The following is a 15,861-nucleotide window of genomic DNA, read 5'->3' as shown; positions in this document are numbered from 1 at the left end:
AGATTGGCCCATTGCTGCAAAAGGTGGAGGCATATAATGGGGACCTGGTTAGGAGGCATATAATGGGGACCTGGTTGCAAAGGTACATTTTCTCCCTTGAGCTGAGAATGGTAGGAAGTGGAATGCTTTAGATTAGAACCTTCACTGCTGATGAGGTAGATATTTAAAAGGAAACTTTACCATGTCTGTCACCACTGTGTTCATTTGCATTGGGGGATTAAAGTAAAGTGTGCCGTCGACTCCTGGCCCTCACAGAGCCCTGTGGTTGTCTTTGGTAGAATATAGGAGGGGTTTACCATTTCCATCTCCCGTGCAGTAGGAGATGATGCCTTTCAGCATCTTGCCATATCACTGCTGTCTGATATAGGTGTTTCTCATAGTATGGGAAACATAGTATGGGAAACATACCAGTGGGGATTCGAACCAGCAACCTCTGGCTTGCTAGTCAAATCATTTTCTCGCTGTGCCATTAGGTGGCTTACTGGGGGATTGGTTCTGGTTTATTGTTACTTCTCCCTCCCATTCCACTGTTGTCTTTACTGTCGCTTGCAAGCTCCACAATGGATGGACCTGTTTTTGTTTTGCTTATGAATCTAAGCGCCATGTATGTGAAAAACACTGTATGTATCCTCCTCTATAATAAAGAGCTAAAGTGTGTGCCCGAGTCTCTGCGCCCGTGTTTTTCTTGGGCGTTCTGGGCATGCGCAGAGCGCATGCTCAGAGCGCCCGAGAAAGAGACGGCCGCAGGGACACGGTGGCCATGTTGGGTCCCAGTAAGCGGCGAGGGGAAGCAGCAGCAGGAGGCGGCGATGACTGGGGCTGATGCCGGCCGGGGAAGCGATGGCGGTGCCGGGGAAGTGGCGCCGGATGGGGAAGCGATGGCGGCGGCGAGTGGGGCCCATGGCGGCGGCGGCGACAGTTGGTGGTTGTGGGGCCGGCCTGGCAGCGGATGGTCAGCCCGCAGTGGGCCCCGATACCAGGGGCAGAAGGTGGAAAATGGGGGGAGCGGTGGCTGTCCGGCAGCCGGCTGCAACGATGGACAAGCGGCGGCAGCGGCCACGGCAGGCCGCGTGGCGTGGCGGGCCCGCTGTGGCCAGCATCAGACCCAGTCGCCGCCGCCTGCTGCTGCTTCGCCGCCGCTTCCAAAACTGTTAACTGTTAACTCTTTGCCGCCCGGGAGGAGGAGCGGAGGGCCGGTAAGATAAAAATTTAAAAATGTGGGGGGGGGAGAGGGAGTGGGGCAGGGGGGAAGGGGAAGGGGAAGGGCAAGAGGGAGTGGGGCAGGGGGGAGGGCAGGGGGGAGGGGGAGGGCAAGAGGGAGTAGGGCAGGGGGGGGCAAGGGCAAGAGGGAGTGGGGCCGGGCGGAGGGGGGAGGGCAAGAGGGAGTAGGGCAGGGGGGAGGGGCAAGGGCAAGAGGGAGTGGGGCAGGGGGGAGGGGCAAGGGCAAGAGGGAGTGGGGCAGGGGGGAGGGCAAGAGGGAGTGGAGCAGGGGGAGGGGAAAGGGCAAGAGGGAGTGGGGCAGGGGGGAGGGCAAGAGGGAGTGGAGCAGGGGGGAGGGGAAAGGGCAAGAGGGAGTGGGGCAGGGGGGAGGGGCAAGAGGGAGTGGGGCAGGGGGGAGGGCAAGAGGGAGCAGGGCACTCTTGGCGGCGGCGGCGGCGGAACTCTCCCCTACTAGCGCCCGCTATTTTAATGGGCTTGAAAACACTAGTACATAATAATAGGCCAGAGGCAGAGGGAGAATACCTGGAGGATGAATAGCAGGAATAGTTTAGGCAAGTGGAGCAGGGTGACCTCCACCCTGAGTAAATATTTGTAGTGCCAGCTAAATTTCTGCTGAAGTGGCCATAAAAATAGTGCAGAAGTGAAGCACCTTACTGCTGAAGTTAATAAGGAAAAGACTGTTAAAAAAAAAAAAAAGGAAATGTTACATTTTCAAAAGCAAATGGCAGTGGATACAGTCCCCCCCCCCAATAAAAAATATAGGGTTGTGTACAAGAGAAGGCGGAGATGCAGTAACTCTGAGCACACATCCTCGTATGTGAGTCGCTCTTATTTTGGGCAGAATTCTGTCCGGTGGGGGGAGAGAGAGAGTCCAAATTACTGCTGTTCTGAAATGTGAACACATGAGGAAACTGAGCAGATCTGTAAGGAAGAATAAAAAATATTTCTTCATGGGGAACTTTGCAAATAAAGGAAGCTGACTGGGCACCTTTTTTTTTTGGTCCATGGATAAAGTGCTGGGACACCTTACTGATTGGTTTATTGCTGTTAACCTCATCAAGAGGTGCACCTGACCAGGCAGTTGCCAAGGAGGGCTCATCCTGGATCGAGCCAATTAGGGCTTTGCCATATGAATTCTCCTTTTCCTATGGGAGTCATTCTGCTGGCTGTTTGCACTAGCTGTGTCCCTATCCACCATAATGAAAGGGGGCCGGATTAGATTGTTTACGAAAGGCATCAATTCCCGCGAACTGGTCAAAGAGACCCTGTGAAAGTGGTGACTTCCTCATATACATTTAGTAGGGGAAGAGCAATTGTCCATCGTAGCCTGGTGTCTTTTCCCGTGGTGGTTGCTGGTGTCACCCCGGTGTTTCTTTTTAGCTTGTGAGTTCCTTGGAGACAGGAAACAGTTTCTTCATTAAAAAATAATAATATTCCTTTTGCCATGTGAAATGTGTTGTGAATGTTCTATGGGAAAGAAAGTGTTATATAAATGCTCCTGATCATCTTAATTATAGGCGATGTTCCATGGAGCGTTGGAGAAAGTGTGCGCACCACTCCTGAAGGGAAAAATAGCAATTCATTATCCCTGGCTCAGTGGGGGAGGGGCTGGTGACGCAGCATGGGATGGTGCTGGTCACCATCCAGTAGCTGCCTGCAGTGCTTGCACAGCTGCCAAAGGATTAGCAAGAGAGTCACTAACATACGGTACCTCATAGGGTCATTGTGAGATTTAAAGGGAGGGGAATAGGAGAATTGTTTATAGCAGGGATTCCCAACTTTGGGTGACCAGATATTATTGGATTGATTAAAACTCCCATCTCTTCCCCCCCCTCCCCCAGCCCTTCAACCACTGTGGCTGGGGGTGATGGGAGTTATAGACTGCTAACATTGGAGCACCCAGGATTGAGAATCCTTGTGTATACCACTCTGAGTAGCACTCTGTTCCTTGGACAGGATAGAAACAGAATATTATTCCTCTGCTGGATGTTCCATTCCTCCTGGTCCAGACATCAGAATCGCTAAGATTAATTCCCAAATTAGAGCATATTCAGTTTTTCATAGCTTTCAGTTGCACGTTGATGTTGCATTGATAAAATTGCAAAAAGCAGTTGTGATCTCTTTCTTTACTGTGTTACCAGTGCACAGGAGCACATGTGTGTGTCAGTAAAACACTACACAAAAAGAATGTTGATGCTATTACATATTGCGGTCTTGAGGGGGTAGCATGTATGAAAGCAGCAACATTCTTATTTTGTGTGGGTTTTCTGATACACCTGTGTATTCCTGAGCCCCAGTAAAGCAGGAAAACCAAAATGTTCACATCAGGGTTTCCTTTTTAGCCATGTGTTATCAGTACACATGGGCGTGCTGTTGATGTGTGTAGAGACACACAGAATTTTGAGCGGTGACAACTGCCCATGCATAGTCTTCTGGCAAAAACTGGGAATTAAAAACAAACACTGTAGGGTTGCTGATTTATTGGTTCTGCCATGGAAACATGACCAATGGGAAACTCCAAGATCTGAGAGGGAACTCTGAAGTTTGGAAGCATCTGTGTTGTATACTCTGTGTTAAACAAATTAGCATTCTGCACCAAAATATATCAAACTTGTCAAGAATAACTGCATTTTACAATCTGTATACAACATGCAACTGAAGCAGATTTAGTTTGTGTTCATAAATAACTTTTATTGGTCAGACATGAGGAGCAAAGAGCTCTGTGGGCCTCTGAAGCCCTGCCCCTTGACCTGTGGAAATTCTGCTCCTAGCTTTTGCTCAGTCATACAGTACATGCAGAAGGTCTCAGATTCAATTGCTGGCATTTCCAGGTAGGGCTGGGAAGGACTCAGGTCTGAAACTCTGGAGAACCACTGCCAGTCAATGTAAATAATAATGAGCTAGGTGGTCTGACTTGGTAGAAGGCAGCCTCCTATATGTTTACTTGTGCCCAGCTCTGTTGGTTGATATTTTGTCCAGCATTGTCTACATGCTTTCAAGCTTATCTTTGCAGCTTTGTGTTTAAATGTGTTGGTGTGTTTTTAAAAAAAGGTTATGGTTGGGATGTTGAACTTGGTGCCTAGCACTGTTGTTTGAAATGTGACTTGTAGAATGTAGACGGCTGTGCTTGTCCCTATGCGTAGGGCACATTGATCTGTTGATTGCCTGCCTTTTGGAAGCAATTATCTAATCAGTTTGGTGCTGGGATGAAAATATATTCTTGCCCTCTGGCGTTACTGTCTGGCCTTCGGAAGACTAGCCTCTCTGGAGGTTGGGGTTGGTGGAACCATGGAGCCATTCTTTAGGGCCCTAGCAAGGCTGAGTCCAGACATGTGACTTTGAAGAAGAAGCGGGGGGGGGGGGAGAGAAGCACCCTGAGGGAGGGAAGGATATGAAACTGATCCCTGACTAGATTTCCAGCTCAGTTATTCCTGAGAGAGTGAGTCTGTCCTATCCACTGCTGCACCCCAGCTTTCCTTGCTCCAGATTTTGAGTGAGGTCTTCAAAGCTTGAAGATATGTGGGTGTTACATGCCATCTGCTCTGTTGTGAACAAAACAAGGGAACTATGCAAAGTATTCCCCTGTGTAGGAACATAGGAAACTGCCATATACTGAGTCAGACCACTGGTCTATCTAGCTCAGTATTGTCTTCACAGACTGGCAGCGGCTTCTCCAAGGTTGCAGGCAGGAATCTCTCTCAGCCCTATCTTGGAGAAGCCAGAGAGGGAACTTGAAACCTTCTGCTCTTCTCAGAGCGGCTTCATCCCCTGAGGGGAATATCTGTGTGTGTGTGTGTGTGTGTGTGTGTGTGTGTATGGTTCAGGGCTACGTTCATCTTTTTATATTATGCACGTGGCTTCTAACAGGTTCCCAACCCCACCTAACCTAAGGCTTTAATCCACCACCACCCCCGCCCTCAAAACTCAGTCAAAAAAACAACTGCCTCAAAATCCCAACTGTCATTTCCCCCACAACATTTCACCCTCCAAGCATTCTGCTCCCTCCCTTTTACTTCTAACATTTCATGCATCTGCATCCAGACAAGCCTCAGATCGAAGTTTGCTACCCTACCTACTTACCTACCTACATTGATCAGACTTTTAGCTTGCAGTGGGGATAGGCTCCTCTTCTCACACAATCCAGAAGGGGGTGATGGGTGTGGCTGCTGAGGGATCCCTGGTGATGGATCAGAGAATCCGCCCCCCCCCCCCAGAGACCTCTTCTTGCAGGTTGCCATCCTCCTCCACTGTGTCAAGGGATGAATGTGTGTCATGTTTACAACCCTCTTTATCCCAAAGGTTCAGAGTTGCTTTCAACAATTTCATTAACGTCACATCTGTCATTCAGTGCCATTGAAGGGTTTGCAAATGCAAGTGTGGAGGACACGGGACCTAGTTTGATTGTTTAAATATTTTAATTGATGTTTTTATTTCTGCTGAGCAGCTTGGAGCAACTTAGATGGAGTGCTATATTAATAATAATAATAATAATAATTAATAATGGCAAGCACTTGTTTTGTGTGTGTAAGGAACCAGGTCCAATTCCCAGCATCTCAGGTGGCTTCTTTGAAAGTAGAGGCTGGGGAGCAGGTGCTCAGGGCCCCAGTGCTTATAGGGGTCCTGTGTTGCAGCATAGCAATGGAGACTCCTCTAGTCCACACAGGGCTGGAACAATATTGAGTCATGCAGGTTTCCCCTTTGTATTCTTGCAACAACCCCCTGAGGGAGGTTAGGCCAATAGAAAGTGTGATTGGCTCAGGTTCATTCAGTGAACTTCATGGTGGAGAAGGAATTTGTGCCCAGATTTCCCTGGTCCCCGTCCAGAGCTATTTACAATGTGACATAGGTGCTTAATCATTAGCACATATTACTACTAATTCAACTTCCACTGGGCCAAAAATTATTCTTTGTTTCTCTGGGTACAAGTTTGGGAGATTCATGATCCCTAAACCAGTGGAAAACATATCTGTTGTCTAAATTGAAGACTAAATTATGCCCATAGTAGCTTCCAATACTAATAAATAAAATATCACAGCAATAGTATCAACATTAGACAAATATAATAATAATAATAACAATAATAATAATAATAATAATATTTATTATTATTATTAATTCATATTGCTAGTATAGAAAAGCAATTCCAAAACAGCTTATCTTGATGATAAAGTTCATAACAAAAATTAAGACAAACACTTCAAAACAATATCAGCCATAATAAATCCTTTCTAAAACACAAAAATACCCAGTAAAGCAGAATGAAACTTCAGCAACATATAAATAAATGTGTGTGGTTTTATAAATTTAAAAAATCGTTAGAAGCAGCAGTGATTTTTAAAAACAGTTGTGATTTAGATGTGATTGAGAATAAGGGCTCATTTTCCAGGTGAATGGTACATATATGTATTTTTTCCAATCTTCCCTTCCAGACCATGGCCAGCATCTCTTCCTTTGGCAAGTACACTCATGCCATTGTCCGCTGCATCCCTTCCTCGTTTGGCACGGCAGACACGAAGGCAGAGGGCTCCAATGGTGCGACTGAGCCAGTGGACCTGGCCAAGGCCCACCGGCAGTATGGCGTCTACACAGGCATCTTGCGGCAGAAGCTAGGGCTGCAAGTCATTGAGCTGGCGGCAGATGAAGACCTCCCCTATTCAGCACTGGTGGGGGATCTGGCAGTGATTCAGGGAGACACTGCACTGCTCACGCGGCCGTGGGAGTCATCACGGCGAGAGGAGGTGAGTAACGCACTATGGTTCACCTGCATTAACTGGAAGTGCCTTGAATGTCTGAAATCTACAAAAAGTTACAAATCTTCCTGAACGTGCATGCTTGCATTAGGAGCTGTCTGTCTTCCATTCTCCGGAAACCTCTCTGTCTGGTTGCCTGGGAGGCAATGCTTTATTTATTTTTATTTATTCAATTTATTTACCCCCTTTCCTAAAATGGCTTGGGGGGGTTATATTAAAATTAAAAACACATAATAAAACAATTAAAGCAACATTTAAACCAAATTAAAATTAAAGCTAGATCTCAGTAAAAGCCAGGCTAAAAAGATGGATCTTTCCTGAAGGTCTCCAAGGAAGATAATTCTCTTATATACGCGGGAGTGCGTTCCACAACCCAGGGGCGACTTCTGAGAAGGCCTGATCCAAGGTCATGTAAAAAAAATGTAAAAAATGTAAAGGTCACCACCAGATGAATTGGTGGCCCCTGAAGACGGGCCCGTTCTGGTGATCTTAATGAGTGGGAATCTTCTAGAGAAAGGCACTCTCTCAAGATATTCAGGGCTTTAAAGGTAATAACCAGTACTTTGCCCGGAAACATATTGGCAGCAAGTGCAACTGTTTAGGAACAGGCATAATGTGGTATCTCCGGGATACCCCAGGGACCAATCTGGCTGCCCCATTTTGAACTAACTGAAGTTTCTGAACTACATACAAAGGTAGCCCTACATAGGGTGCATTGCAGTAGTCCAAGCTTGCGGTTACCACCTGGTATACCACTGTTTTCAGGTCATTCTTCTCAAGGAACAGGTAGACTTGCCCAATCAATCAAAGCTGGTAAAAAGCCCTCCTGGCCACAGCCTCAACCTGAGGCACCAGGGTGAGACCCAGGTCCTAGAGCACTCCCAAGCTATGAACCTGTTCTTTCTGGGGGAGCATCACCTCATCCAGAACAGAAAGTTCTATTCCATCTTGTGGATTATGACCCCCGACAATGAGCACCTCTGTCTTGCTTGGATTCAGCTTCAGTTTATTATTATCCCTCATTCCAGCCCTTTACTGCCTGTAGGAAGGCATTTAAGGGGCTAATTCCATTTCCTAATATTGATGACAAGGAGAAATAGATTTGGGTGTCATCAGTATATTGATAACACCCAGCACAGGGTATTGTGCATCACAGGCAACCAGAAAAGTGTCTGTTTACAAGACTGGCCAAGAGTATACATCCCAAGTAGGCCTCTGAAGCCTTTCTAGAGCAGTAGTACTTTCCCCAAATTCCTAGAGTGTGTTTTGAGGGTCTTTATTGGGAGTGGGAGGGGTTGTAGATTAAGGTGGGGGTTCTTGGAGTTTGTTGCAGCATGCTTTCCCAAAAGGGCAAGCGAATTACCAACTCTGATTGAAATTACTCCTTGGGATCTTTTTGTCTATTATTATTCATAATCTCAAGCCATTAAAATCTCCAGGATTGCTTTCAAGAGAGTCAGCTGGAGGTGGCTGGCAACTACCTCGTAATAGTAAGTATTTTTCTATCGCCACCTCATAACAAATTGTTTTCTGGGTGGCTCACAAAACCATTATTATTATTTTTTTAAAGCATACAATAAAAAACAAACACCAACAATTACAACTTAAATTTGTTTTTAAAAAGTATTAAGACTGCAGTTGTAGCCACACTTACCTGGGTATGGTTGCCATGTCTTCAGAGACCTGGGGGTCAGAGCCTGAGAACTGAAGAGTGATACCATTGCCTAGTGGCACATGGTGGAACTAGAGATGTGAAGGCTGAGGTGGGGGGAGAACGGAGGGCACAAAAAACTACCACCACGTGTTTTCCCCCCAAGGTTGTTTCCAGGCCTTCACATCTCTAGGTGAGACAAAGGATGGCACCTGGGTATCCTGGGAAACCCCTGCCTATGCCTGGGGCCTAAGAGAGAGCGCTTGGTGGACATGAGGGACAGAAAGAGCAGCAAAAGTTCTCATGCCAAGCAGAAACAGTTTACCCTCTTGATTCTGGCTTCTCCTCTTGATGTTGTTTTCTCTAGAGATCTGGGGAAGAAGGCTCAGACTCTGAAACTTCAACTCAGACCTTGAAACCTGGTAACCCTGTAAATGGAATGAGACTTACTTTTGAGTGAATGTGCATAGGATGAGACCGTAAGGCTCCCCAAATGTAGACAAACCAACAGAGAATTTAGTATGCAGCACTCGTGCCTCTCCATAGTTCATTCAATAGATAAAATATGTTGTAGGCGTCATCCCAGGTTTAGGGATGCAGCTATGTATACTTTGCATTTTAAGAAAGTTAATTCTTCCCAAATTCTACGCCATGACAAGGCAGACCCTTTAAATTAAATACTTGTTGGTTTTGCATTTCTCTCGTTCTGCTTTTGCCAGTGATGTGGAGAAACTAAGAGCTATGACGGGCACGAAGGTGCCCCTCTGCCCTGACCACTGTAAGTCCTGCTCCCCACCAAAGCTTCTGAAATTTCCAAGGCATTGATTGCCAGCACATATTAAAACCTGAAGCATAAGGACTAGAAACTTTCAAGCCTTGGTGGTTGCATCAAAAGTCCCCATGACTGCATGTGGCTCTCCATTGTCCAAGCAGAATGCAGAATCTAGACTGTGCATAAGACAAGGTGCAACCATTCCAAGGCTTGTCAGCATTTCCAGCTTGTTATATGGCCCCTTCAAATTTCAGCATGGCTCCTGAGCCAGATGATGGATGGCCAAGCTGCTTGCCTTCAGCAACGTGCGGTGAGGCGGGGGTGGTAGTATCCTCACCTTGCTTGCTCACTCTTCCTGGTAATGCCCATCTGGCTCAGGCCAGGTGATGGATGAAAGTGGCCAGGAGGAGGAGGGAACAATTAAGGTGCAGTTGGGTTGCTCTCTCCTCCTCCTGGTTGCATTGGTCCATTGCCTGCCTCAGCCAAACACTATCAGGAGGAGGAAGGCGCTACCTACCCCTGCTTTGCTTGCTCACTCCTTTTCCTGGTCGCATCCATCCATCACTCACCTGAGCCAGATTGATGATATGAACAGAATGAGTGAGGCAGCAGGGTGGGGAATCTGCTACCCCACTCCCCACTGCATAGAGCAGAGGGCATTCTTGACTCTTGAAGTTCTGGGCTGGCTCTTCTGACTGAAATGAAACTTGTTGAGGCTTGGCATAAGGGGAATGGGATCTGGAGGTCAGGTTCCCTTGGCTTCTTGGGGCCTAGTGGGGCTAGTAGACAAGCATATTGGGTGGATTTGTGAGTGGCTAAGTTGGCGGAGAGCCCTGACCCAGGATTCCTGCTCCCAAAGGGAGACAGACAGGAGTGTTGAGCTGTTTGTTAAACCTTGTCAATAGCTGGTCCCATCTGTTCCTCTGCAGGAGCCTCTGGGATTAATCCCACCCTTGTTTCTGCAGCCGCCTGACTGGTTGCCTCGGCAATTGGAATCATGCCTCATCCGCCCCTCATGACCCATCTCTGCTTCGGTGTCACTTACTGGATATAGGAGCGTGTGTGTATACACACCCCACCTAAGCTTTGGGGAATAATTTCCTCTTCTTCCAGAGGAAAAGCCCCATAGCCATTTGCCGTCTTAAGTTAACCAGTGCCAGACAGAAGATGATTCTCTGTAAAAGAGAAAGGAACTCTCATGTTCTGATTTGTGGTCTGCCTTTTTTATTTAATGCATCTTTTGAAGTATTTTGCTGCCTTCATTTTTAGGGCTGCTTCACAGAGAATCTCCCATAGGGGTATTGCTCTCGTAAAAGAAATTCTGTGCACAAAAAGTTGCCACCTTGTTTGGTCTCAAAACTTCGATCAACTCAGTTTGAACATGCCAAAAGTACGTTATCCTCAGAACTGAGTCTTCTGTTAAAGGACCTGAAGGCACTGTGCTTCTGAGCATGTGCAAAAGTAGCTTCTGCACCTTTAAATAAATACTTAGAACATGTACAAAGTGTCCTTAAAGGACTGTCTGATAGAAAGTATGGATGTTACAACACTGATACTACATCTCCGCCCCATCCCCTTTTAAAATAAAAATGTATAGTAACTTCTAAAACCCACTTTTGTCACAAGGAAAGGTTTTGACATTGTTAACAAATAGTACATTAGCACATTGTGGTACTTCATAAATAAAATTCAAGCCTATATGTCTGGAACTTAAATGGCTATGAATCATTAGTGAAAAAGAGCAGGCCAGGAGTCTCAAAGAAACAAAAGAAAAGCTCAGTTAAAGGTCTGGCAAGTCGACAGATGTAACGCTAAACCATGGTTTGCCAATTTGGCTAGTTCCAAGGACAAGGCTTTTCCAGTGGTGGCGTTGCCCTTTGGAACTTCCTGCCAGGGGAAATTCATAAGATACTTTCACACACACACACACACACACACACACACACACACACCCCTTGTCCATTTTGGAATGTGTTGTGAAGATTTTCTATTTTGCAAGACTTTGTTTTTCATTTTGATCTGACTGCTGCTTAGCTTTTACTGTATGCTTTTATTTTATTACTGATGGTTTAAAAAAAACATGTTGTCTTAGTTGCCTTGTTGAGTGCTTGGTCCTGAAAGGCAAGATATAAATCGGAACACCGCCTAATGCAAAGCCCACCCCTCCCCACCTTCTTCCTCCTCTCCCATTTCCCCCTCAGATCAGCAGCATCAAGAAAGTCTTGGAGGAGCTAAAATTGCGTGTGGTAGAAGTTACAGATGAAGGAGCCACCCTGGATGGGAGCGATGTCCTTTTCACAGGTGAATGTTCCCTCTACCAGGGAGGAGTGCAGTAAGTAGAGGCCTAGACATGAACCTGAGAGCCCGAGCTGGCTTAGCCTTGCATTCAGATGTTCCTAGTAAAATGGGTACATTTATTTATTCGTTTATTTATTCAATTTTTATACCACCCTTCCAGAAAGGCTCAGGAAGAACCTCAGTGGGTTCTTGTGAGGAGAGCTAGTCTTGTGGTTGCAAGCATGAATTGTTGTCTTTGCTTAAGCAGGGTCTGCCCTGGTTTGCATTTGAATGGGAGTCTACATGTGTGAGCATTGTAAGATATTCCCCTTAGGGGATGGGGCTGCTCTGAGAAGAGCACCTGCCTGCTTGCAAGCAGAAGTTTCCTAGTTCTCTCCCTGGCATCTTCTTGAAGATAGGGCTGAGAGAGACTCCTGCCTGGAACCTTGGAGAAGCCGCTGCCAGTCTGTGTAGACAATACTGAGCTAGATAGACCAATGCCCTGACTCAGTGGTAGGCAGCTTCCTATGAGAGGGAGTAAGCATTATAAATAACCTCTTAAATTGGAAGTGCTGTATACATGATTGATGATCATGATTATAACTCAAGAGAACAATGGAGAGAGCTTGAAGAGATTTCATTAAGGGTTTACCTCCAGTGGTTGGTTAATTTCTTTAAAAACAAAGGAGGCTTAACATAGCTTGGAAGTCACATTCCTTCATCTGGAAGTGTTTTCTCTCTAATCCCAGATATCTGCAAGTAGATATTTAGGCAATGCACTTTGAGCATGCTCAGAGGCAATCACCATTATTACCTTGTTTATTTCAGGCCTGAGCTTTGACCTATTTGAAAATACACTTTGGGCCTGAGCCCAAAGATTATGCTCTGATTATGCACCACCATTATAGTTCTGTTTCCAGAGAATCTTTATGGCCAGTTATGGTCTGATCTGAGCTAGAAAGCCAACTTAATTGCATGGACTTGTGGGTTAAGTGTAGTAGGAGTGTGCACCGAACCATTCTGGGCAGTTTGGTTTGAATTTGAACCAAACCGCTGGTCCGCAAACCAGTTCGGTTCATGCAGTCAGTCTGGTTTGGGATCCCGGTTTGGGATGCTTGTAAAAGGAAATCCGTTAAGTATTCCCCTTTACAAGCAAAGAGGATTCCAAACTCTAAAATTCCTCAGCACAGCATTCCTCCAGCGGCTTTTGCTGGTGTCTATTTTATGTTTCTTTTTTAGATTGTGCACTCTTTGGGGACAGGGAGCCATTTTTATTTGTATGTATGGTATGTAAACTGCTTTGGAAACTTTTGTTGAAAAGCAGTTCAGTTCAGTTCTTTAATGTTACAGCCACAAGCCAAAACAGAAGAGAAAGATTACAGTTATATAATTGATTACAGTTATATAATTGAATGTATGTAATTAAAACAGACTGAAATTAGAATTAGTTAAAAGTTTTTGACAAAATTTAAAACATAATAATGATAAGAAATTAAAACAGTAAAATATCCTGTTAATAAGGATATATTAATATCCTGTTAATAACTGTAATCTTTTTTGAAAAGCAGTATATAAGTAGTCACCGTATTCATAAAATGGGATGAAAGGGTGGGCGAGAGGACACCTTACCTGCAGTGACGGGAGCTCCTCTAGTTCACTCTCGCAGCAGGTTCTCTCAGCAGATTAGTTCACTTGGCTGGTTAGTCCACACCGGCCCAGCATCACGGGCTGGCAGAGGCCATTTGCGGATTCCTTCCTGGATTCTCCTTTACAAGCAGAGGCCCCTTTACATTTGCAGAGACCTTTCCAGATTCCCCTTTATAAGCATCCCAGACCAGGCCAAACCGGTTTAATCCGAACTGGGTCTAGTTTGGCTGTAACTTGGACCAGCCCCCCTTTTGGGGGGGGTCTGGTCCAGTTCAAGCTTGAACTGGCTGAACTGGGTTTGACTCGAACTGGGTTCGATTTAGAACTGGTTCTGCACACCTCTGAAGTGTAAGTCAAATGCAGAGGGAGCTAGCTTGCCCTCTTTGTGTCTTGAGAGATTATGGCTTGCTGTCCTCCATCTTCTTTATGCTCTTTACAGGTAGAGAGTTCTTTGTGGGCATTTCCAAGTGGACTAATCACAGAGGAGCAGAGATGGTTGCTGATGCTTTCAGGGTGAGCTTGCATTTTGAACTGTAACATTCTTCATCCCTGCATTCAAGGTGGTTGTTCGGTCTGACCTTGCTGTAGTGTATTATCCATCCCACCCTTTGCCCTTTAACACCCTCTATACCATGAATTGGACCAGTCTTTAAAATCTGCATACCCTGAAATACATTAATACAGTAGTTTTCAAGCTTTCTCACTTTAGGGAACCCTTACCACATTAGCTCATCTGCCAAGAAATGTGATATGTTGGCTGTTGCAGAAGCTTTTGAATGGGTGGAGAGTGAGAACTTATATGATATGGATTACATTGAACTGTGGACCTGGGAACATAACTAAGACAGCAGAAGGGCCAGGAGTTTGTTGCTGCACATAAACGGAGTGTATGTCCTAACATTCCTGAGTCTCCTGCAACTGCACATTGTAGGCAGGATTGGTAAAGTTAATCAAGCTGCCCTTTAAGGACACTTGCTTGCCTTTTCTGATGTCTTTGGATAATCCCAGGTTTGAAAACCACTCTTTGTATGAACAGTATCCTATTCCTTCTCCTTTCACACCAGACACTCAGTGATGTACTCTGCTCTGCATTCAGATATGTCCAAACAGATTTTACCCACTTCCAGAGAATTCTGAAGTCTTGACCCTCAGCCCTCACTCATAATCCATGTCCTCACCCTGGCTGAATACACTAGAACTTCAAGAGATTCTTCTTCTAAGGACAGGCTTTAAATACGAGGCAGTGTTTCCCTCTAATTCTTCCTTGACTATGTGCGGATATAAAACATACTCTCATATCTTGTTGGAGATTGTAGCCACTCTAATGCCATCATTGGTCAATGTCTACAGAGATGTACGTCAGTTGTCGCCATGTGAGGTACTGAGATATAAAAACAGATAGAATTCTGGTTTTAGACCTCAATTACAACAGATGAATTGTGGTGAAAGATCACCTCATGGTGACATTTCCCTGTATAGAGTTTTTCTGAGAACCACCATCTTGTTTCTCCATCCTATACCTTGCCATTTTCACTTGTTCCTCGTACAGAAGTCGACTCCTCTTCTGTATAATACTTTAGATAGATTGTGAGGAGAAGCATCAGAATTTTGTGCTGGATGGTGTGGGAGGAAGCAGGTTTTATGGGTTTTAACTGAGAGGCATCTGACAAACTGAACAGGAGGAATCAAATGATCTTTCTGCAGGATTTTGCGGTGTCTACCGTTCCTGTCTCGGGCACATTGCATCTCCGCAGCTTCTGCAGTATGGCTGGGTCTGACACGGTTGTTATTGGCAGCAGTGATGTAGCCAAGAAAGCCATGAAGGTAACACTCTGAATCCTTGAGGGCTATTGAGCTGTACCCTTGTATCTGTCCTCTTGCTTGAGAGAGAATCCTTCAACCACATTGTTGGATTGGGTGGACATAAGAACAGTCTTCCTGGATTATTGCTGTAATAGTTTCCTGCATAGTGTAGAAGGTTGTATTGATCTCCGAGATCCCTTCCAGTTCCAGTTATGATCCATCCAGTTGGGAATTTGTATCTAAGAGCATGCAGCCAGATGGCTCTCGCAAGCGGGGCATGCAGTTGATGGTATTCAGAGGTACACTGTGTCTGTGGTGCCATCTAGAAATGATGGCTAATAGCTATTGGTACACCATCAACTTACAGTATTAACCAACACATGACATATTGATGGCCATGAGCTTCCATCACTTTCAAAAAGTATTAGACTAATTGATGGCCATCCCAACTATTTACCAGCACCATGACTTATATTCAGTAAATGTTGTAAGTTAGTCATGGATTTGGTGAAGAAGCACTTTGACTCATCAGTCCTGAATCTGCTGCCAGTCTATTTCTCTGGGAAAGGGACCATGATGTGATCCAGCAAGGCAGTGTTTAAGTTGGTTTCAGAGCAGATGATGTCATCATTAGCCTTTTTTTTTACCCTGCCTTTCCATCTCCAAATCGAAGTGTCCAAGGTGCCTTACATTGCAGTTGATCAAAAACAGCATTTTAAGAAGGCAGAGATAAGCAATGA

At 45.5% G+C, this 15,861-nt stretch overlaps 1 protein-coding gene across 8 annotated transcripts in view; it reads left to right on the top strand.

The window, feature by feature from the left end:
- The window catches only part of DDAH2 (dimethylarginine dimethylaminohydrolase 2), a 33,612-nt gene that overhangs the window by 14,536 nt on the left and 3,215 nt on the right, over positions 1 to 15,861 (top strand). For 3 of the 8 annotated variants that reach the window (XM_053300383.1, XM_053300387.1, XM_053300378.1), the window contains exons 2-5: positions 6,651 to 6,959; positions 11,596 to 11,695; positions 13,758 to 13,831; positions 15,023 to 15,142. In XM_053300383.1, the coding sequence (XP_053156358.1) occupies positions 6,654 to 6,959; positions 11,596 to 11,695; positions 13,758 to 13,831; positions 15,023 to 15,142 (600 nt within the window). In that variant the 5' untranslated portion in view covers positions 6,651 to 6,653. Of the gene's footprint in view, positions 1 to 2,086; positions 2,145 to 4,532; positions 4,741 to 5,231; positions 5,280 to 5,465; positions 5,487 to 6,650; positions 6,960 to 11,595; positions 11,696 to 13,757; positions 13,832 to 15,022; positions 15,143 to 15,861 lie in introns of those variants that run through there. The other 5 variants (XM_053300381.1, XM_053300384.1, XM_053300385.1 and 2 more) reach the window with 5 other exon arrangements.

The sequence above is a fragment of the Hemicordylus capensis genome, chromosome 2 (genome assembly GCF_027244095.1).
Source record: "Hemicordylus capensis ecotype Gifberg chromosome 2, rHemCap1.1.pri, whole genome shotgun sequence".
In the NCBI taxonomy this organism is placed as follows: domain Eukaryota; kingdom Metazoa; phylum Chordata; class Lepidosauria; order Squamata; family Cordylidae; genus Hemicordylus; species Hemicordylus capensis.
Note: the sequence above shows the minus strand (reverse complement) of the source record. Positions and strands in the feature narration are given on the sequence as shown.